General features: G+C 40.6%; 1 protein-coding gene across 1 annotated transcript in view; it reads left to right on the top strand.

The window, feature by feature from the left end:
* DUS4L (dihydrouridine synthase 4 like) overlaps positions 1-22,169 on the top strand; it is a 55,742-nt gene that overhangs the window by 23,294 nt on the left and 10,279 nt on the right. The window contains exons 7-11 of the mRNA XM_053253045.1: positions 1,945-2,041; positions 9,300-9,400; positions 10,583-10,733; positions 12,093-12,228; positions 14,206-14,317. Of these exons, the coding sequence (XP_053109020.1) occupies positions 1,945-2,041; positions 9,300-9,400; positions 10,583-10,733; positions 12,093-12,228; positions 14,206-14,317 (597 nt within the window). The remainder of the gene's footprint in view (positions 1-1,944; positions 2,042-9,299; positions 9,401-10,582; positions 10,734-12,092; positions 12,229-14,205; positions 14,318-22,169) is intronic.

Here is a 22,169-nt window from a genome sequence, read left to right as displayed (position 1 = left end):
CCACTGACTGGCCGCCAGGCGCCAGCAAAGCAATGGGGGGGGGGCGCAGGCGGCGCGGAAGGGACCGCTCATGGGGAAGGGGGCACCGACGCGCTCCCTTGACTGCTGCAGCGCTGCTGCACTGAGCAGGAAACATTTGTATTAACAAAAAATTTAAAAATTTTTTTAAAAAAATTTGGTCATGGCGGCGCCCCCCACGTGACCAGAAAATATGGCGCCCGGGGCACGTGCCCCCCCTGCCCCCCCTATAGTTACGCCTCTGTGAGGGAGGCTTGGCTGTCATGCACACGGGACAGGGTTATAGCCTCCAGACTTTGGAATGCTGTCCTGGTGGGCATCCACTCCTCAGTCTCCACCACAATTTTTAGAAAGTAAGTGATTTCTTGGCTTTTTACCCAGCCTTTCACATAAGTGTGGTTTTTGTTGCTGCTGCTGCTGCTCTGTATTTTATGGTCCCATTGTATTTTTTTAAAAAAAATGTATTTTTATATTCCAATTTAATATTTTACTGTGTAATTATTCTATAGACTTATATTGTTTTAAATGTTTTCTAAACCGCCTTGAGATTAATGAAAGGCAGTATGAAAACTTAACAATAAATAAATAAATAATGAAAACTCCTTGCAAGTTGGAAACTAGCACACCAGGCATAGAGGCGATATCCTGCTAGTTCTTGCCCTGCTGGTTTTCTATTTACCTGGAGATAATTATTATTTTCAATGGGGGAGCATTAAAAAAAAACGTGATCACCCACCAGCAGCCTCAATTATTATTATTATTATTTTAACATTTATATCCCGCTCTTCCTCCAAGGAGCCCCGAGCGGTGTACTACATACTTGAGTTTCTCTTTCACAACAACCCTGTGAAGTAGGTTAGGCTGAGAGAGAAGTGACTGGCCCAGCGTCACCCAGCTAGTTCCATGGCTGAATGGGGATTTGAACCCGGGTCTCCCCGGTCCTAATCCAGCACTCGAACCACTACACCACGCTGGCTCTTTGGATAGACGGTCTAACGTCTGCCACCTTTCCGATGCAGGTGTAGACCCAGCCCGGGTTATTTTCCGCCAGGAAAAAAGAAAAGAAAAGCCCACCTATCTTCTCTTGCGACAAGTTTGTTTAAGGTCTTAACTGCCCCCGTCGCGAGGGGCGGATTCAGGAGATAGTAAGAGTCCTCCTATTCGCTGTTAGCTCCCTCGGCCGCCCACCCATTTGCTATTGGCGCTGCCACCGCCCTCCTGCAGCCTGAGCAGGTCCAACTCCCCTCCCGCTCTGCAGCTTCCGCCGCCATCGAGCCGTATTGAATTCCGGGAGGGAGAGCGCGCCTGAGAGTTTACGAGGGCCGTGTAAGGAGATCGGGGGCTTCTCGTCCCTCTCATCCGGTCCCGGGTGACAAAAGACTGAAGGGCCGCGGGGGGTGGGGGGCAGGAGTAACGCTTATTAGTCCTGGCCTTAAAAAAAAAAAAAGTTCCTTCCAGTCTCGCCGCCTCCCAACCAGAACTGCTGCAAAAGCCCCCCTCAGCATTGCGTGCCGTGCAGAGGAGGAAGCCGGATTCGAGCTGTGACTAGAACACCTCCCCTCCTGTCTGCACCCTCAGCGGGGGCGGAGGGAGATGTTTCCCTTAAGTCCCTTAGTCTCTCATTGTAGGAGAGAAACGGATTAATTTGGAGGTCTTTCCTAGAGTAGACCCTGGGGCGGCAGGAGGGAGGGAGGTCTGGGGTGGACGAAGTGACTTCAGATCTGGCTTAGATTTTTTTTTACCCTCGCCCATAAACGCTTGCCCATATTTTGTCCAGTTTAAACTCCGTCATGCTTGAAGCTCTGTCAGCTTGGTTTGAAGACTGTTGCTGCCACTTAACCAAAAAAAAAAGCTTCTCCCCGCTTGCCTGTTTTGAAACCATGAGCTGAGCTAATCGAGCTTTCCTTCTCTGCAGATCCCTCAAAGATAAGATGACTTTTCAATGGACAGCCGTTGCAGCCTTTCTGTATGCTGAAATAGCAATAATACTTATACTCTGTATACCAGTTATTTCTCCCTTGAGGTAAGAACATGCTGTATATGAAATGGTTGTCTTGTTTTTGAGACACACTGTTGTAGAGCTTTTGGTGTATGATGTATTGGGATTTTGATTTACAACACGCCTTGTACTGTTACAAATAGTTCAGCACAAAATCAAACCTGCTACAAACTCATCAGCTGTGAGAAGCTAGTCACTTTGATGTCACTTACCTTTATGAGTCTAGAAACATTTAATGTTGGCCTGATATCTGTATCCCTTGCTTCTGTAGCCAGTAAGCTTGCCTCATTTCCCATCTTTGATGTCCCTTAAGGAACAAAACAGTTGTAGTGAATATCCCCAAGGCAAGATATACAATAACTGAAGCCTCCAAGTGTGACTAAGGGCTCTATTCACACACATTCAGTACCTTTCATGATAAAGAAATAACACTGGTAACCTTTTTCCCTTTACTTATACTTCTATTATGTATTTACTAATTCTTATAAAACATTTATATCCCAATTCCCCAAAGCTTGATGCTGTTTGCAGCAGTAATCTAAAAAACTGATCTTAAAAACATATAATCATTAAAATAATTGGTGATATAAGACGTGGTGAGTAATCAGAGTTATACCTCTGTCGTGAGATTACCATAACTATTGTGCCACTGATGGCGATCAGAGGTGCTAATTAGAAATGTGACCCTTGATCAGATTTATGACAGTTATGAGTAACTAGTTGTGTATATGATAGTGGTCCTTTTTTAGTAGTGGTGTATAAGCATTTTCAGTCATGGTGACAGCCTTCCCTGCATCACAGTAATTATAATGCTACCACTAACAACTACTGTGGTAATTGTTTATGTTCCTGACTTAAACTTTCATCAGTGTTAATAAGAAGTTATGTATATGGGATCGAAGATAAAAACAAGCCTGACTGGTCTCTGACCCTTAGCAGAAAGTAGACCCGGTGGATCAGTAGAAAAGCAAAGCAGGAAGATAAATAACACAGGATTTTAAGGCCTCTAAAAGGGGCAGAACAAAATAGTGCCTGCAAGTCAGCATTTACTCTAGTGCCCACCACCACGCACATGTATTGGGAGGAACAGTGATTGAGATATTGGTAGAGAGAGGGAGCAGATCTTTACTCTACGCCTTGAACCAGTCAGGTTACACACACACACACACACACACACACACAGACACACACACACACACACACACACACACACACACACACACACATATATGTTTGGTACATTCACAGGAATGACCTGGAATGTATCATCCACTTATGACACCTGAACTATTTGCAGGATTATGGGCTTAGAATTTATTTTCCTGGTAGCTCAGCAGTGTGTTCTCTCTAATTTTTTCATTTGTGTGCGGAATGAGTTTTGTTCTGGGCAGCAGTATCAAGGCAGTGTATGCGTACATGCATTCAGAGTTAGGCCTTCCTGATTCCACCTGAGCGGGATCTAAAATTAACTGAGTGGACACTGAAAAATGTGTGAGCGCGCACACATGCACATGCCTTAGAGGGAATATGGTAGCCCAGACAGAGTTGGGTAAAGTAAGACCTACGGATCAAATTCCTTTCTTGATACAATGTTATCCTGTTTAAAGACCAGTACAATTTTCATATATTTTGTTTTGTATATAGCTTATTTATATCTCACCTTTCTATCCATGGTAGCTGATAGTAAAAAACAAATACACACTAAACATAACTTTTTAAAAATGGTGAGTGATAGAAGGCTCAGACAGGGGGTGGAATGGATGATGGAAAGTGTCTGTTCCCCAGACCTCAGGTGTTATATCTGCGGTTCTCTGAAGATTCTGTGGTGACTATAAGAGAGAGCTAAACTCCTCCGGGAAGTTTGCTACCTAGCAGCAAGGACCAAGTAACATCAAATGTCTATGTCCTTGGGGGCAGAGTATCTTCTTCCCCAGGTAGCTGAGCAATCCGCAGCTCCTGGCTCTTCCCAGTGGTACAGGTGGTTTATGAAAGTTCTGGTCAGATGATACATATATGAGTATGATGAATATTTATATACCTCTTTTCAATAGAAGTCCCCAAAGCAGTTACATAAATGTAAGATATAAATAAATAAAATGGCTCCGTTTCCAAAGGGCTCAAGATCTAAAAAAGAAACATGTTAGACACCAGCAATAGCCACTGGAATGGTGCTGGCTGAGGATGGATAGGGGCCAATTACTCTCCCCCTGCTAAATAAAGAGAATCACCACTTGAAAAAGGTGCCTCTTTGCTCAGTTAGCAGGGGACAGTTATGGTTTCTGTGGACGTTTGATGTTCTGTGGACATTTAATGATGTTCAAATGTCCCCTTCTCAGACCTCAGGTGTTACATTCCTAAAACGAACTCTACTTCTTGTCCTTGATGACTGGCACAAAGTGTGGAGATATAGAAATTATTTGTATGAGACTAGGTCTAGATATGCAGCAGAATGAAATGGTAGAATGGAGTGTGACGCAGACCTAGCGATGGGGATACCACTTTGAATACTGTCCCAAGTTAAAAATGCTTTACCAATAGAAAATTTGGACATTGGGAAAACTAGCTCTCCAATCTTGCCCTTCCTATGCTGGTTTTAAATTGCAGGCAACTTAAAAACTTAGAGCAACATTCAAAATGGTACCCCCTCCCACCACACCCTCATGTAGCACCACTTTCAATGAAGTGCTCAAAGGGGTTTGCATGTACAAATAATAAATAAAATGGTTTCCTGTCCCAAAAGGTTTCACAATCTCAAAATGCTCTTTTTATGTTCTTATGTGAGGCTTAGACAAATTCATGGAGGACAAGCCTATCAGTAACTACTAGTTTTGGTGGCTTTAGGCTACCTCCAGGTTCAGAGGTGGGTTGCTTCGAATAAAGTACCAGTTGCAGGGGAGCATTGCAAAAGAGGAGAAATGCCTTTATCACCTGGTTGATTCCCAGAGGCATCTGGTGGGCCACTGTGGGATGCCTTTGGCCTGATCCAGCAAGGCTCTTTTTATGTTTCTAAAAATAAACATAAGGTAGATACCAGCAGCAAGCACTGGAGAGATGCTGGCTGGGGATGCACAGGGAAAGTTACTCTCCCTCTGCTAAATATAAGAGAATCACCATTTTAAAATATACCCCTTCGTTTAGTTAGCAGGGGTACATAATTATGTTGCCTCATTTTTCTTCTATCTATCTATCTATCTATCTATCTATCTATTTATTTATTTATTTACACACAGACAGGTGTTATTGACTGGTTTGTTTTATCCAGACATCGAGTCCTTCCCAAGGACCTGGGATGGCTGAATTTTTTAAAATATTATTATTATTATTATTATTATTATTATTATTATTATTATTATTAATTACACTTATAAGCCACCCCATCCAGAGACTCTGGGCATATGAAGATCAGGGGTAAAAGATTTTTATTTCCAAATTCCTGTCAGGGTTTTTTGAGGTCTAGTTTGGAATATTTTCTTGAATGGTCTTCTTTTTTTTAAATGTTGAATTAGCATAGATTTACTTGAATATTTGCTTGATGAACCTTTTGCATTTCCCAATTTGCAAAAAATTATCCCTGGATAAAATGCTGTGCTAGAAGGAGAATAGCCAAAAGATGCATAGAACATTGCAACAGGTGCAAGAGTTCATTTAATAGAAAAAAGGATACTACTTACTGCTTTTTCCTTGTCAGCCTAGAATAATAAACAAATGCTAACAGCTCGACTGGGTATCCACTGCTGGCACTCTTCTGTCTGAACAGATTAAGGCTGTGCAACAACTTTTACACAGTAGATTTTCAGAGTGTTGGATTCTGTGTTGTAGAGCTGTTTTTGGCCATGGTGCACAAAATCATTTTTCTGCCCTTCTATGGTCTTTGGTTAAATGGGTCAAACAGTACATTAGGAAAGCCCAAACTAGCTTCCAGCAGCATTACCAGCCCTACTGCGTGTGTATACACATGTACATATGATTTGGTGCGGCTATGAATATCTAATGAATTTCAATTCCTAAGCAAGTCAGGACAGTATTCCAATCATAATCGATCGACTGAACTACTTACACTTCTGATAAGCAGAAGCAGTAATGTTCACTGAGTGGTTTGTGGCTGATTTTCTGTTGCATAGCGGATTCAGGTTAAGTATTGTGTAGCAAAAATGTGAAGGTCATGAGTAGAAGGAAAAAGAGCCTGTTTACTGAGGGTGCAAACGGAAGAGCACATAGAATTTGGACTGGTGGTCATAGTATTTCCAGGAGGGGAAGCATTTGTGTTTGGTATGAAAAGGAGTCCTGAAACAGGATGACTCCGTAGTCCACTTTGCACAGCTCTAGGTCTATTTCTGTGTTGAGTTTGAATTCAAGTTTATTGATAACAAGTCTTCTATTTCTTCCATGTGTCCCCACGCACCCCACCATGGTATCCAGCATAATGACTATTTCTAATGATTAAAGAGCCCCTGGTGGCGCAGTGGTAAAACTGCCACCCTGTAACCAGAAGGTTACAAGTTCGATCCTGACCAGGGGCTCAAGGTTGACTCAGCCTTCCATCCTTCCGAGGTCGGTAAAATGAGTACCCAGAATGTTGGGGGCAATATGCTAAATCATTGTAAACCGCTTAGAGAGCTCCAGCTATAAAGCGGTATATAAATGTAAGTGCTATTGCTATTGCTATTGCTATTTAGGTGGCTTACACACAATTTATATAACAGCACCACAATTCAGAAATGATATAAAGATAAAACTTCTTAAAACAAACTGAAACAGCAGTTTAAAATAAGCATCAGTAATTTTTACCCCTGTTGAAGTATTCTTCTGACATGTTTGGAATAGACTTCAACAGTGTTGAGAGGTGTTCTAAGAGTGAATGAAGGACATGAAACATGTTCTATCTTCAGTTCTTGGAGTAGTCTCTGTCACTGGCTTCTTACTGGCTCTAAAGGATGGTGAAGATAAGAATGTATGTTGAAACAAAGTGGTGGGAAAACCTTCTAAACCTTGCTTGAAGAGCTGAGAGAGAGACAGTCAATTTAGGATTTGTTTAGATATTTTAATCCTTATCTGACAACTATATAGTGGGATCTTAGAATATCTATGTGTCTTTTTTCCATTGTCTATTAGCTGGAAGATCTTATGATAAAGTGAATGTACAAATATAACATAAAGAAAAATAAAAGTACTCTGGATAGGTGCTATAAAAGGCAGGCCTACACCACTGTACCTTTACACTTCTATAGAAGAGGGAATTTTGCAAGTGCAATTTGTCATGTTGCAGGAGAAGCAGCATCTACTAAAATCCCATTTTCTGCACCGCTGTTAAAGGAATAGGAACCCTGCAATCTATTGTACATGGTTATCCTATTAGGAGCAAATTTCTTCTCCAACCTCTGTCTGAAATCACTTGCCTAATCTAGTACAGTGGTTCTTTAGTTACCACTAGATTGCTGGCATCAATCAATAATATCAATAATACTTGATATTATGCTCAGGAATTATCCTCAGGGGATTTATTCTTAATATTTTTTTGAATTTAGGAAGTTGTAAATAGTAGTTAAGTTTTAGGAAATCATAAGTATTTTATTTCATTTATCTGTATGAAGGAGTAAGGCTTATAAACACACACATGCACATTACCTATATACACTTGCATACAATAATGATATTAGTTGAGATTATAGTTGTTGCATAGGAGTGACTAGGGTCTTAGAAGCCCCCACACTCCAACGCAACAAAAATGGGGAGATGTTGGATATTTTAATTGTGCAATTTCTCATTTTTAGAAGCTTATTGGCAATAGCTACTATTGATATGGAAAGCTAGCCTTGATCAAACTTTTGCACAGGTCTGATTAGCAGATATAAGATGGTAGGTCGTTGTTTAGCTGTTTCTACTTGGAAATGTCTTGTTGTTAGTGTGATGAGAAGTGGTAAACAGGTAGTGAAGTAATAGTGAAATTTCAACATGGAGGCAGAAAAACAAGTAACCGTAAACATCCAGTAGATTGTTGTAGTATGCATGACAAAATTGGGGAGAATTCTTGGTGGGCTGGTGGAGTAAAATGCTCGTGACCAGGTGGGAGATCCAATGAGAAAAGAGTAAACAACTATGATCATAGAAAGGATATAAAAATAATTGTACAGGGTCTTCAGATTTTGCTGGAAGTCTGGGAACCTTTAGCCAGCTGAATATCCCTGTTTTGCTGCTTATTGCTCTGGATTGTGTGAGTTCTGAACTAAAGTTTTGCTATATAAGTACAATTCTAATCATTTTCTGATGGGTTCCAGTGAAAGGTTTGCTTGCCAGTAAGATTCTCTTCACTACCTGAGACTAAGGGGAGTCACAAGCCTGACATGAATCTTGATCTTTCTGAAAGTTGATGTTCCATCTGTGCTAAGGCCAAGCTCAGTGTGGACCAATAACTGATAAATTTAATTAATTTAAATTCTCTCACATCAGTAAATAATGAACATGGAGGAGAGAAAAACTATTTAAAGCAATGGATAGCTTGGGATAAAATATAGTCATGTAGAACCTGTTTTGGAGAGAAAAGACCAATTGGCGGGGGGCAGGGTGAAGCTGATCAGAACTGCAGGGGCATTTATGCACCTTTCATGATGAGACTTCTCTTTCAGAGATGAGCAGGTTCACAGGCAAGTCTGTATACACAGAAGCATATCCTACTGAGTTTATTTAGGCTTACTCCTAAGAAAGAATACATACATACTCTTCAAACAATTGCTTGAAAACCACTGCCCCCAATTAGTGTCAACAGTTCGAGGATTATTCTCTGACAAAGCAAGGTTACTCAGACAGTTTTGCTAACAAGATAATTGAAGGTGTGATTTAAATACGCATCAAGGGATTTTCGTCTCCAGAATAAAGCTTTAAGAGGATCTGAATGTAGCAAATTAGTCTCATTAAACCTGGATGGTAAAGACACTCAATATATCTCATTAGGTACAAGTAGAGTTGGCAGGTCCCAACTCTAAATTGCACCAGTTCTACCTTTTCCCATCACTGCAGTGGTTATGTGGATGAAGCTGCACCTAGTGAACGTCTCTCTTTTGTGCAATTCTTGAAGATGCAGGAAGAACTCATCTACTGTATTTCAAGAGTTTGTGTGTATACTTATAGATGCAAGCAAATTGCATTTTAAAAACAAACTATTGCATTTGAAAGAGCTGCTGGAAAAGTAGTTTGGTAATAGCTGACAACTGAAAATTAAAAATGCTTACTATAGTTGTCTTTTCAATTGTTAAACTATTTGAAATATTGAATTTCTGTTTTACAGATGGCAGAAGATTTTTTTTATCCCTTTATGGAGTAAAATAGCAACTTATTGGAACAAGGCATTCCTTGCAATTATAGTTCTATTAATTGTTTTATTTCTTGGTAAGTAGGAAATCTGGCATTGGTACACGTTGGATGTTTAGTAGTGGGGAAGATAGAAGGCATATATGTTTGGGGGATTATGAGTAAAAGTTGAGATTGAATATGTATTGCTGTGAATAGCTGGAAAACCTAAGCAAAAAGTGTTGTTTCCAAATAAATAATCGAAAGTAGACCATATTTTGCTATCATTTCATCAGATCACAGGATCTGATTAGGATTAGTATTTGTAATGAAAGACCTAATGAACTCTTGTGTCAGGAAGTGATCTAGGAGAAATCAACAGGTGGCACTATTTCTTATACTAATAGAATCACAAGGAATACAGCTGTGTACTATAAGGAAAGCAGCTGTGTACTGATGTTTTTGCTAGTGGGTTTTCTTTAGAGGAATTGCACTGAGTTCTTTATCCTTTTTGTTTGTTTGTGGGGAGGAGAATATCTGGGCACTTCTTGATTACTTCTAAAAAATAAATTGATTTTGTTCCTTGAATATGTTTCATGTGCTGCTTAGCTGCTGTGAAAATCCATCCTTGTATGCAATACAAATGGAATTGAAGTATTATATAAAAGCCTCGTTATATTTTGCTGACTTTCAGTTTTTCAGTGATGTGTGATGCACAAAATGCAGCTTTTTTGTCATCATTTTTTTGTATATCATCTATTTTATATCCCATGTAGTAACCTCTAACTATCAAACTGGTGGCTATAGGCCACCTCCAGCCTCAGAGGCTATTTACCAGTTGCAAGGGAGCAATGGCAGGAGAGGGGGCAAGCCCTCGCTCCCTGACTGTCAGCTTCTTGGAGGCATCTGGTAGGCCACAGTGTGAAACAGGATGATGGACTAGATGAGCCTTGAGCCTGATCCAGCAGGGCTGTTCTTAACTCTTAATTTCCATGTGCCTCCAAGTTCACATACCTGCCTCCTTCTTCTACCAAACCATTCCTCTGCCTTCCTCTTCTACCATACCATTCACCTGTTGCTGTTCACATGCTTCACACACACACACACACACACACACACACACACACACACACACACAGGCTGATGGAAGATTTTTTAGCATTCTTGTAGGAAAGTAGCAAAGTAGCTCTTGGTGTGGACATTTTGCATATAATTCTGAATTAATAGTAAAAAGGAAGCATTAGAAAACAAGAGTATCCAACCTGTTCTTTCTGCTTATAGATGCAGTACGAGAAGTGAGGAAGTACTCAAATGTTAATTTAGCTGGAAAAAGTACACAGTCAACTGCCAATGCATATGATCACATTCAAATGAAACTTTTTAGATCACAACGAAACCTTTATCTCTCAGGATTCTCTTTGTTTCTTTGGCTGTAAGTATAATAATGTACTACTTGAATCTGTTTTGTGCCTCTTGTAAGAAACTCTGGGTTGTGTCCTAAGGTTTTCATCATCTGAAGGAAGAAGTCCTTCCTTTGGAGGAAGAAAAACTTAGGCTACAGCTGTCTCTGGAATGGTAAATATTGCGCTAGTTGACTTCAGAGTCATGGGCACATTCAGGCAGAATGGAGCATTCCTGAAGCATGTTAGAGTTTCAATTTGGTAGTTGGATAAGAGAGAATAGGCTACAGGTGCAATAATAGTATATAGATGTCTGAAAAATATAGATGTGGATGATGGAGGTGAATAATTGAATGGGGTATGTTGAAGTAATCTGAGGGGGGGAAGTGTGACTTAGGGATGTGCATGAACCAAGATTAATGCACAGGTTCGGCACCAAACCAGTTTGGACAAGTCTGAACTGGTTTGGCACCACTGGGGGAGGTGGGGAATGGCAAGTGGAATCTTTAAAAAGGAGAACACATGCGCAAACACCATGTGCATACTGGTGCCATGTGCAGGTTCTTGTGGGGAGTGCCATCATAGCAGGAAGCTGCATGGGACAGCGGAAAACTTGTAAGGATCTGCTCTCCTCCTTCTAAAGATCTCACTCCCCATCCCAACCCCTGGTGGCGCTAAACTGGCTTGTGCACATCCCTAACGTGATTCCCAGATCAATATTGCTGTCTTTTGAACTAATAGTTTGCTCATGAGACTGTGCCACTACAGAAAGGAAACGATGCATACATGCATGCACAGATTTTTTTTTCTTCATGTAAAAATTAGCTATCCACTTAGCTAATTTTCCACGTACAACAAGACTATGATGGAGGGCTTTCAAACAAGCAGTTTCCCATATACCTTCTATGATATTGTCCCATGAGGGCATTGTGAAGCCTTCCATGAGGGCATTGTGAAGCCTGTATGTTTGAATAGGTTTCACAATGAATAGGTTTGTATGTCTCTGATTCAACATTTAAATATCACTATCGAAGTATGAACCTCACATTAGTGAGGGTGATTTTGGCAATAAACCAGAGGTAAATAGTGATTGTGAATAAGATCTATTTCATTACACTTTATTTTTTATAAATGATGACAAATACATTAAAATACAGTTGGAGCTCACCTCGGGCCTTTAGATAGCTTCAAAAACACTTGAACAACCAAGGTTCTCCTCAAGGACGTCATCTGCTGGAACAAGGGAAACAGTTGATTTTTCTCATGTGGAGCACTTATTAGTGTTGTTCTTCACCTGTCTCTAAAAGGTTGAAATCGTAAGAAAACAGTGGTAATAGCTTCAGTTGATAAATACTATCTTATGAGTTCACAGTGCTTTTTGCCTCCCACAGCGTTCTGAGGCGTACCATTTCCCTTATTACTCTGCTGGCAAGTGAGATGAGAACTCAGGAAGCTCTGGAAATTCAAGTAGAAAATACCAATGCAGTTGCCAAGAAAAGCTTGGAAGAGAATGAAAAATTACTGCGAGTATGTTTCATAGGTTAATGTGTGCATGTATATGTGTTAAACATACATGTCGTCATTACGGCTGAGATCCAGTTTCAGGGCATGCCAAGGGTTTGGCTGTTCCTTATGGTATTTCTTTACTTTCAACTGTAGGCTCCCATGCCATATTATAATTTACTTTTGAAAGAATCCTCAGTTTCAGAAATGGCCATGTGGCATGCAGGAACAGGGACTGGTGTTCATGAAACATAAACTCGATGAAACTAGTTATGTAGTTTTTTGGGTCCTGGCATATAAATTTGAATGAGTGCTAATTCTCGTTCATATTTATAATGCAGGAGTACCCTGCAACAGGGGGTACTTGGGCTCCTGGGGGGACTCAGACCTTCCTGCCCCCCCACACTGCAGCCGTGCTGTTTGTTCCCTATCTTGAAGCCAATACATCTTCAGCGATGTGTCTGCTGCAGAAGGGGAGGAAGGAGGAGCAAACCCTCCTCCTCTGCTCCTGATTGGCTGGCTACATGCTGAAGCTCAGCACACCTCTCCTTTAAGCCTGACTAGCGGGTTTCAGAATACCAACGCTGAGTACTCCCACTGAAATTAATGGGACAAGTATACTTGGCTCATTAATTTCAATAACACTGCTTATGAGTTATTTAGTGTGGATGTGAGCTAGTGACTGTGTTAGTCTGTCTGAGTGTTCTCTCTAATATTTTTCATCTGTGTTCAGAATGAGTTTTGTTCTGGGTGGCAGTATCAAGGCAGTGTGTGCAAACATGCATTCAGAGTGAGGCCTTCCTGATTCCACCTTAGCAGGATCTTAAATTAACTGAGTGGACATCCAAAAATGTGTGAGCACACATGCCTTAGAGGGAGCACTAGCCTGTCCCCAACAGTAATACTTAAATTTGTGTGTTTATGTATATGTACACTACACCACATGCACAAATTTAAGTGTTATCGTTAAGAGATGGGCTGCTCCAGTCACTGCCTTACATCCAGATTAAGTTACTCACAAGCAGTCTTATTGAAATTAATGGGAGAAGATTCCTTGTCCTAATTCTAGGCTTTCAGATTTTATTTCTCCATCACACCCTATCCCATCCCCTGGCTTCCTCTCACTGGATTTCTTTCTCTTTAGTTTCTGGCGGAGGATGATGGGAGTTGTAGTTCAACAACATCTGGAAGGCCAAGACTGCCCACTCTTGTGTTTGGTGGTTGCTACTTATTATTTAGCATACATGGCCTTTTACAGCGTAAGCGGGGGGTGGGGGTAGAGGTAGGTCCCTACCCAAAAGCTCTCACAGTTCAAGGTTTGGCAGTGTGGAGAGAGAACAGAATGATGGAAGAGGCATGGGTAACAAGGGAGTGAGGTGAAAAAATGCAGTTAGATATGCTGAACTTATAACAAAATGGAGAACTAATTCCAGCCCTTTTGAGTTTCTCAGTGGTAAATCTTTACAATGTCTGTAACTCAGCAATTATTTCTGACATTGTCTCTAGTTTTGTTAATATATACAGTGATATATCATTCTAGAAATTGGGTTAATATTTCATATTTTGAATTGATGGGAGGTTGATAACTTGGCACCAGGTAAAGGTTAAAATAAAAGCTCAGCACTGCAGGGGGAAAAATGAGAACTCTTACTTAGGGAAGTACCACTCTAGGTGTAAGATCCAGACTAAGTTAGTAATGACTAAGTCCCATTGAAATTAATGAGACATGAGTTAGTCATGACTAACTTGTCTCATTTATTTCAGTTGTGCTTAGTCATGGCTAACTTAGTCTGTATCCTGCCTTAGGTGTCTTAGTTGAGGGGAAGGGAATGTCTGTGTACTGTAAGCTATAGAACGCCATTAATGCCACCACTTAAAAAGTGTACTTGTGTGCGCTTTATGGGTTTGTTTGAGACTATACTATACCATTTTCAGTTTTGTCTTACTTTGCAGGCTCAGTTGAAATAAGTAAAAATGATCATATTATTTCTTTCTTGATAGTCACTGAAGGGAAAAAAGAATACTGAAACGGGACAGTTGAGTGAAATAATCAATAAAAAGCTGAAGGAAGAAATGGAAAAACTGAAAGCAGAGTTAAATAAAGCCTCAAATGGTAAGTTTTTTGCTGTTAGTGGCATTTAACTGTTTCACGAGACATATTTTGCATAGATCTGCAGGTGTGGGAAAGAGTTAGTCTTTGTATTTTGGTAAGTATATAGTAGTCATCGTATCAGTTGCTTTAACTGTGGCAGTGCAAAATGTGGCTTGTGCTTTGTGTACAGATTCGAAGCTCACCTTGGGCACCTTTAAAAGTGAGGAGAGTAGGTCAGGACCTGCTCCTCCACCACAAGACATAGTGTCTGCCCATAGTGTTGCACAATGTTTTGTACACAGCACTGCTGCTGCGGCACCCCCGCACCCCTTGAGCTCTGGTGGCATGCTGCTGCAGCAGGAAGCTGTGTCAAGTGGAGGAGGAGCTCCACTGACCAGCTCTCCTCACTCTTAAAGGTGCCCAAGTTGAGCTTGGTCATGAGGTGAATCTGTGCACAAATCGTGATTTGTGCACATCCCTATTCCTCATAGGACTTGGTTTCTAAATCTCTCAATATCTTCGTTGCCCTCTCTGAACCCATTCCAGTTTTATCAGTGTCTTCCTTAAAATGCAGACCCCAGAATTGGACAGTATTCCAAGTGTGGTCTGTCAGTGCAGTAATCATTCCATTCTATACTGCACTGCTCCATTCTGTCCTGCTCCTCTGCCACTCAACACAGCTTCCTGCTGCAGCAGCACACCCCTCAGAACTGCTGCGCTGCAGTGGCCTGCCATTGCAACAAGAAGCTATGCCAAGTGACAGAGGAGCAGGCAGCTCCTCCATGCTAATCACGCAAATGGCGTCTGTGCAACACCATGCTGACCATGCAAATGGCATCCACACATGTGCAGAGGGCATGTATGTGCCAGTGCCACATAGACTGTTGGGGAGAGCAGGAAGCTGCATGGAGTGGTGGAGAGCAGGTAGGGACATGCTATACTCCCTCTTAAAGGTCCCGCTCACCACTCCCACCCGCCGGTAGCACCTCAGAGTGTTCATTCACATCCCTAGCACAGGGCCCAAGACAGAGCTATTCCACTTGAAATCTCTTTCCAAAATGACGCTGAGCTGTTAATGACTACTTGCTCAATATGGTTGTTCAGCCAGCTGTGAATGCAACCAACAGTTGCCTCATCTAGTACACACATTACCAACTTGTCAACAAGGATATCGTGACAGACTTTATCAGATGCTTTGCTGAAATCAAAATACACTATGTCCATAGCATTGCTGTGATCTCTAGAATGAGTGACTGTCAAAAACAGGAAATAAGATTAGTCCGGCATTCCTACTTATTGACAAATCCATGCTGGCTCCTACCAATCACAAGATTCTAGCCATTAAAACAGACTGTAGTCCCTTTTTGAAATGTGCATAGCCATTTAGATGTTCAGGGACTCTACTTTTCAACTCTCAATAATTGTGTGTGATGGGCCAGTTATCAATAACTGATCATGGTATGTGATGGGTAACAGCAGTGCCATGCATGGGTTGAGGAAAATGAACAGCATAGCACCACCAGCAGTGCAGAAGCTGGATCTGGAGTCAGGTTCTTATGTTGCATTATCAGTTTTGCAATGGAAAACATAATAAACTCTTATTATAAATATGTTTGTGAGCTGAGAATATCATGTCTGACAGGAACAAAGAGAGGTTAAACAGTGGTGGTTCTTAGTTCTTTGTAACAAGATGACGTTTTATGTTAGCTTCTGTGTTTGTCTTGGGCTCCCTTGATGAAATAATACTGAGGCAGGGTTTTTCCTGATTGTATGTGTTCATCCTGGATCTTACAGGATTTGTGACACTTGCGAACACTTACCTGGCTGAAATGAATGTTTTAGATAACATTGCTTCTGACCTTGTAAGGATCAGAAAGCAAAAATGTAATTCTTTGGCTGTGTACAAAACATTGTGCAACAACCACATATTCAGGGCAAACTTATGGATTTATTTAATGTCCAAAGCCCTAACCAGTATAATGTTTTCTGCTCTCGTCATCATGATTGTATTAAGCAGCCACAAAACAATTAAGTGTTTGATTAATTAGCAAGAGTAATTTGAGATATTCAAATAATAAGATAGCATAGAAATATCGTTTGAAGATTTGTATCTTATTCTCTATTCAGTGAATAAAAAATACTATTTCAGCCTGTGAGATGGCAAAACCCAATGGACTACAAGTTTCCTGTGTGATTTGTTAGGGATATCCATTTATGACTGATCTGTTAGAGAAGTCACACTTTTGGTTTAAAGCCTGTCTTTTTGGAGAAAGGGGGACATTGCAGATTTTATGCAGCTTACATGCAAATACAGTGAATATTTATATACCACTTTTCAACAAAAGTTTCCAAAGCAGTTTATACAGATAAGTAAAGTGGAACCCTGTCCCCAACGGGCTCACAATCTAAAAAAGAAACATAAGATAGATACCAGCAACAGCCACTGGGGGGATGCTGTGCTAGGGCTGGATAGGACTGGTTGCTCTCCTGCTAAATAAAGAGAATCACCACTTTTTAAAAGGTGCCCCTTTGCTTAGTTAGCAGAATTAACAATGGGGGTTAAGCATTATGGTTTTAATGAATAAAATAGTTAAAGCCCGCAATAGTCATTGGTTTATAGCAAAAAGAGAAACTGAGGAAAGTGTTTCTTTCTAAAATTCATTGCCCCAAGCGACCACAAATCAAGGGAATTCTGAAGGCCAGCCAAGGGTCTATACCAAAGAGTTCTTTCACTTGCAGAAAAACAAGGGTGGGCTAAAAATGAATTCCTCCGTGGACCCCCACCCCTCAACACAGTTGTGGTGGTAGGAGGAGGAGCATGCACATGTTCCTCCAGCTGCCAGGAGTGTCATGGTAGCAGAGGCAAGTGCACAGTTGAAGAATTGGGGGTGAGTAGAGGAGAAATAGAGATTAGGTGAGGAGAGAAGGTGAAAGGCTTCCTTCATCTTGATGAATAGTGAACTTCAAGATTACATGTTTTTTATTTTGATGCTGTAACTTTAGGATATATTAGCTGTCCATGGAGCCATCATTGCTGAGACCAGATCAAATGTTTTGCTGCACATTCTTCTATCAAATATCTTGTGGGCACTCAGCTGGTATACAGTAAAAGCCACAGCTTTATTTATATGGTGCAATATAAGACAAATCAGCAACATTAATTACACAGGTGTATATTCAATCTCTGTTAGTCTTTCAACCTCAAAGTAACCCTTCCCTCTTTTAGTAGTAGTATGTTTACTGCTGCAACAGACTACCCGAGGCCTCTATTCTCTCAGCTTCTTCTTCCCCCATCTGCAGTATGGGAGAAATATTGGACCATGGTCTTGGGCTTTTGTGAAAGATTACTGCCATAATATGTCCATTGCAGGTGCTTAGCATTAATGCTTCTGTTCTACCATTTTTATTTATGTACCATTAACTTGGGTATACATTTTTAATAAAGTAATTTATACAGGTTTTTATTACATTTCATAAGGTGTTTTCAGCAAGATAGTAACATTCCTCAACAAGAGGAAACTTCTGAAAAATGAGGGGACTGGTAAAAAGGAAGCTGATAGGGAATATCAGGAGAGTCAAATCACTCCAGAAAGCATGGAACCTATTTAAAGCCACAATAATAAAAGCTCAGCTGGTATGTATACCAAGAAGGAGGAAAGGTACCACCTAGTCCAGGAGCACCTAGTCCAGGAGGAAAGGTACCACCTAGAGTCAGGCAAGCTATAAAAGGGGAGAAGACCCTTCAGAAAATGGAAGTCCTGCTCAAATGAAGAGAACAAGAAGGAACATAAACTCTGGCAAAAGAAATGCAAGGAGAAAATAAGGGATGCAAAAAGAGAGTTGGGGAGCATATAGCTAGAAGTGTCAGACAAAAACTTCTTTAAATATATCAGAAACAGAAAACCTGCTAAGGGGCGGCTGGCCCCTTAGATGGTGAGGGCATGAAAGGGATTATTAAGGAGACTGCAGAGAAGTTGAATGATTTCTTGCATCTGACTTAACGGCAGAAGATACTGCAAATATACCCACTCTGGAACTGAGTTTCTCAGGCTTTGAGGCTGAAGAACTGGGCCAATCTGAGTTGACGAGAGGATGTTCTAAACGGTCTTGAAAAAACAAAAATTAACAAATCGCCAGGGCCAGATGGCATACATTCAAGTGTAGATTCATATTTCACTCAGATGTGAAATGGTGGATCTCCTAGGAAAAATATGCAACTTGCCCCTATGATTTGATTTGATTTAATTTAATTTGTTTTAATTTAATTTAATTTCTATACCGCCCTTCCAAAAATGGCTCAGGGTGGGTTACACAGAGAAATAATAAACAAATAAGATGGAACCCTGTCCCCAAAGGGCTCAAAATCTAAAAAGAGACATAAGATAGACACCAGCAACAGTCACTGGAGGTACTGTGCTGGGGGTGGAGAGGGCTGGTTACTCTCCTGCTAAATAAAGAGAATCACCATGTTAAAAGGTGCCTCTTTGCCAAGTTAGCAGGGGTATGATCAGGTTCTATACGAGGACAGGAAAGTAGCTAATGTAACTCAGATTTTCAAAAAGGGATCTGGGTGTATCTGGGAAAGTACAGGCCAGTTAGCTTAACTTCTGTGTCTGGAAAATTGATGGAAAGCAAACTTAAGGACAAAATTGTTAATCATATAGAAGAACAGGCCTTGCTGAAAGAGAAGCAGCATGGCTTCGGCAAATGCAAGTCTTGCCTCACAAAACATTTGGAGTTATTTGAGAGGGTCAACAGGCATGTAGATAAAGATGATCTGGCTGACATACAGGTGAAACTCGGAAAATTAGAATATCGTGCAAAAGTCCATTAATTTCAGTAATGCAAATTAAAAGGTGAAACTGATATATGAGACAGATGCATTACATGCAAAGCGAGATAAGTCAAGCCTTAATTTGTTATAATTGTGATGATCATGGCGTACAGCTCATGAAAACCCCAAATCCACAATCTCAGAAAATTAGAATATTACATGGAACCAAGAAGACAAGGATTGAAGAATAGAACAATATCGGACCTCTGAAAAGTATAAGCATGCATATGTATTCAGTACTTGGTTTGGGCCCCTTTTGCAGCAATTACTGCCTCAATGTGGCGTGGCATGGATGCTATCAGCCTGTGGCACTGATGAGGTATTATGGAAGACCAGGATGCTTCATTAGCGGCCTTCAGCAATTCTGCATTGTTTGGTCTCATGTCTCTCATCCTTCTCTTGGCAATGCCCCATAGATTCTCTATGGGGTCAGGTCAGGCGAGTTTGCTGGCCAATCAAGCACAGTACACTGTATACTTTTCAGAGGACCGATATTGTTCTATTCTTCAATCCTTGTCTTCTTGGTTCCATGTAATATTCTAATTTTCTGAGATTGTGGATTTGGGGTTTTCATGAGCTGTACGCCATGATCATCACAATTATAACAAATTAAGGCTTGACTTATCTCGCTTTGCATGTAATGCATCTGTCTCATATATCAGTTTCACCTTTTAATTTGCATTACTGAAATTAATGGACTTTTGCACGATATTCTAATTTTCCGAGTTTCACCTGTAGTATACTTGGACTTCCAAAAAGCTTTTGACAGAGTTCCCCACCAAAGGCTCTGAGTAAACGGAGCAGTCATGGGATAAAGGGACAGGTTTATGTGTGGATTGATAACTGGTTGAGGACAGGAAGCTGAGGGTAGGAATGGACAGTTTTCACAATGGAGGGAAGTAAGAAGTGGAGTCCCCCAGGGATCTGTACTGGGACCAGTGCTCTTTAACTTGTTCATAAATCATCTAGAAGCTGGGGTAAGCAGCAGAGTGGCCAAATTTGCAAATGACATTAACTATTTAGGATAGTGAAATCCAAAACAGATTGTGAGGAGCTCCAAAAATATATCTCCAAACTGGCTGAGTGTGTGACAAAATGGCAAATGTGGTTCATCGAAAGCAAGTATAAAGTGATGCATATTGGGGCAAAAAACCTCAACTTCATTCATACACTGATGGGGACTGAGCTGCTGTGGTGTGGCCACATTTGGAGTGCTGCATGCAGTTCTGGTCACTGTATCTTAAGAAAGACATTATAGAACTGGAAAAGGCACAGAAGAGGGCAACCAAGATTATCAGGGGTCTGGAGCACCTTCCTTATTAGGCAAGGCTATAGCATCTGTGGATTTTTAGTTTGGAAAGGCGGCAACTATGGGGATATATGATTAACGTGTATAAAATTATGCATGGAGTAGAGCGTATAGAGAGACATTTTTCTCCCTGTCTCACAACACTAGAACCAGGGGTCATCCCGTGAAACTTAATGCCAGAACATTTAGGACTGACAAAAGGAAGTATTTTTTCACACAGCACATAATTAATCTATGGAATTATCTGCCATGGGATGTTGTGATGGCTTTAAAAGAGGCTTAGACTAATTCATGGAGAACGGGTCTATCAGTGGCTGCTAGTCTGGTGGCGATAGGCCACCTCCAGCCTCGGTGGCAAGATGCCTCTAAATACCAGTTGCAGGGGAGCAACAGCAAGAGAGGGGGCATACCCTCACCTCTTACCTGTAGGCTTCTCAGAGGCATCTGGTGGGCCACTGCATGAAACAGGATGATGGACTACATAGGCCTTAGGTCTGATCCAGCAGGGCTGTTCTTATTCTTGGTTGAAACGAAAAGGAGAAAGTAACGTTTACATAATGTTTGCTGGCTCTTATAAACAGACATGGTTTGTATACAAAACAAGTATTAAAAGAACATTGCCCTCCTAGATGTACTCTTTACTATAGAGCTTTTTCCTCTGTTAGTTGAGATGAGTATGCAACAAGGTAACCTATAATGTTGCACCAAGCAAATCCTTTTTGTGGTCAAAATAATTCTGGAAATCTTTTTCTTAACTTGAAAGGAAATGAACACAAGACAGAAATATATATTTTTTAATGTTACTGACATTTTGAGACTGATATTTTCATACAGGACTGAAGTTAGGCAGATGAGTTATTGGAAGTTTAATATTTAACACTTGCACACCACTTTGAAAACTTAAAGCTCATTTAAAATATTAAAGCTTATTTAAAATATTACTATTTTAAATAGTAGTAATAATAATAATTAATTTTACCATGGGAGAACTTTAAACACAAGCTGCCTAGGTATGAGCTATTATTTGTTTCTAATCTCTTACTGAATCAATAATAGAGAAACATGTAAACATGGATCCTTTTGCTCCCAAACATGCTTCCAAGCTAGTAGCTCTAAAAATATCTAGGAGACATCCCAAATATGGCTACATATGTCATTCTTTAATATTTTCAAATGGTGGGAAATTAAAGCTTCTTATTTCTTGCTCTTGATTACTGAATATCTCTTGCACACTGTTTCCTCTAAGGAGTGCACATGTGTGCACACTCACAAGTTTTTTTTATATCCGCTCAGTTAATTTTAGATCCCACTTAGGTTGAATTATGAAGGCCCCACTCTGAATGCATGTGCACACACACTGCCTTGATACTGCTGCCCAGAACAAAACTCATTCTGCACAGAGATGGAAAAAATTAGAGGCACCACTGCTCTTGCACACAGCTTCTGCAAGAGTAAGTCTTATCTCACTAACGTCCTAGACCTTTTTAAAAGTGTCAACAAATATTGCAGAGATCCAGTAGATATTTTATACTTGGACTTTCCAAAAGCTCCTGAGCAACCATGGGATAAGAGGACAGGTCATCTTATGGAATGGTAGCTGGTTAAAGAACAGAAAGCAGAGAGTAGGGATAAACTGACAACTTTCTCAGTGGAGGGATATGCAAAGTTCTTCAAGGATCTTTATTGGGACTGGTATTTTTTCACTTGTTCATAGATGGTCTGGAGTTAGG

The sequence above is a fragment of the Hemicordylus capensis genome, chromosome 5 (assembly GCF_027244095.1).
Source record: "Hemicordylus capensis ecotype Gifberg chromosome 5, rHemCap1.1.pri, whole genome shotgun sequence".
Lineage (NCBI taxonomy): Eukaryota > Metazoa > Chordata > Lepidosauria > Squamata > Cordylidae > Hemicordylus > Hemicordylus capensis.
This window is presented reverse-complemented; position numbering and strand designations above follow the sequence as displayed.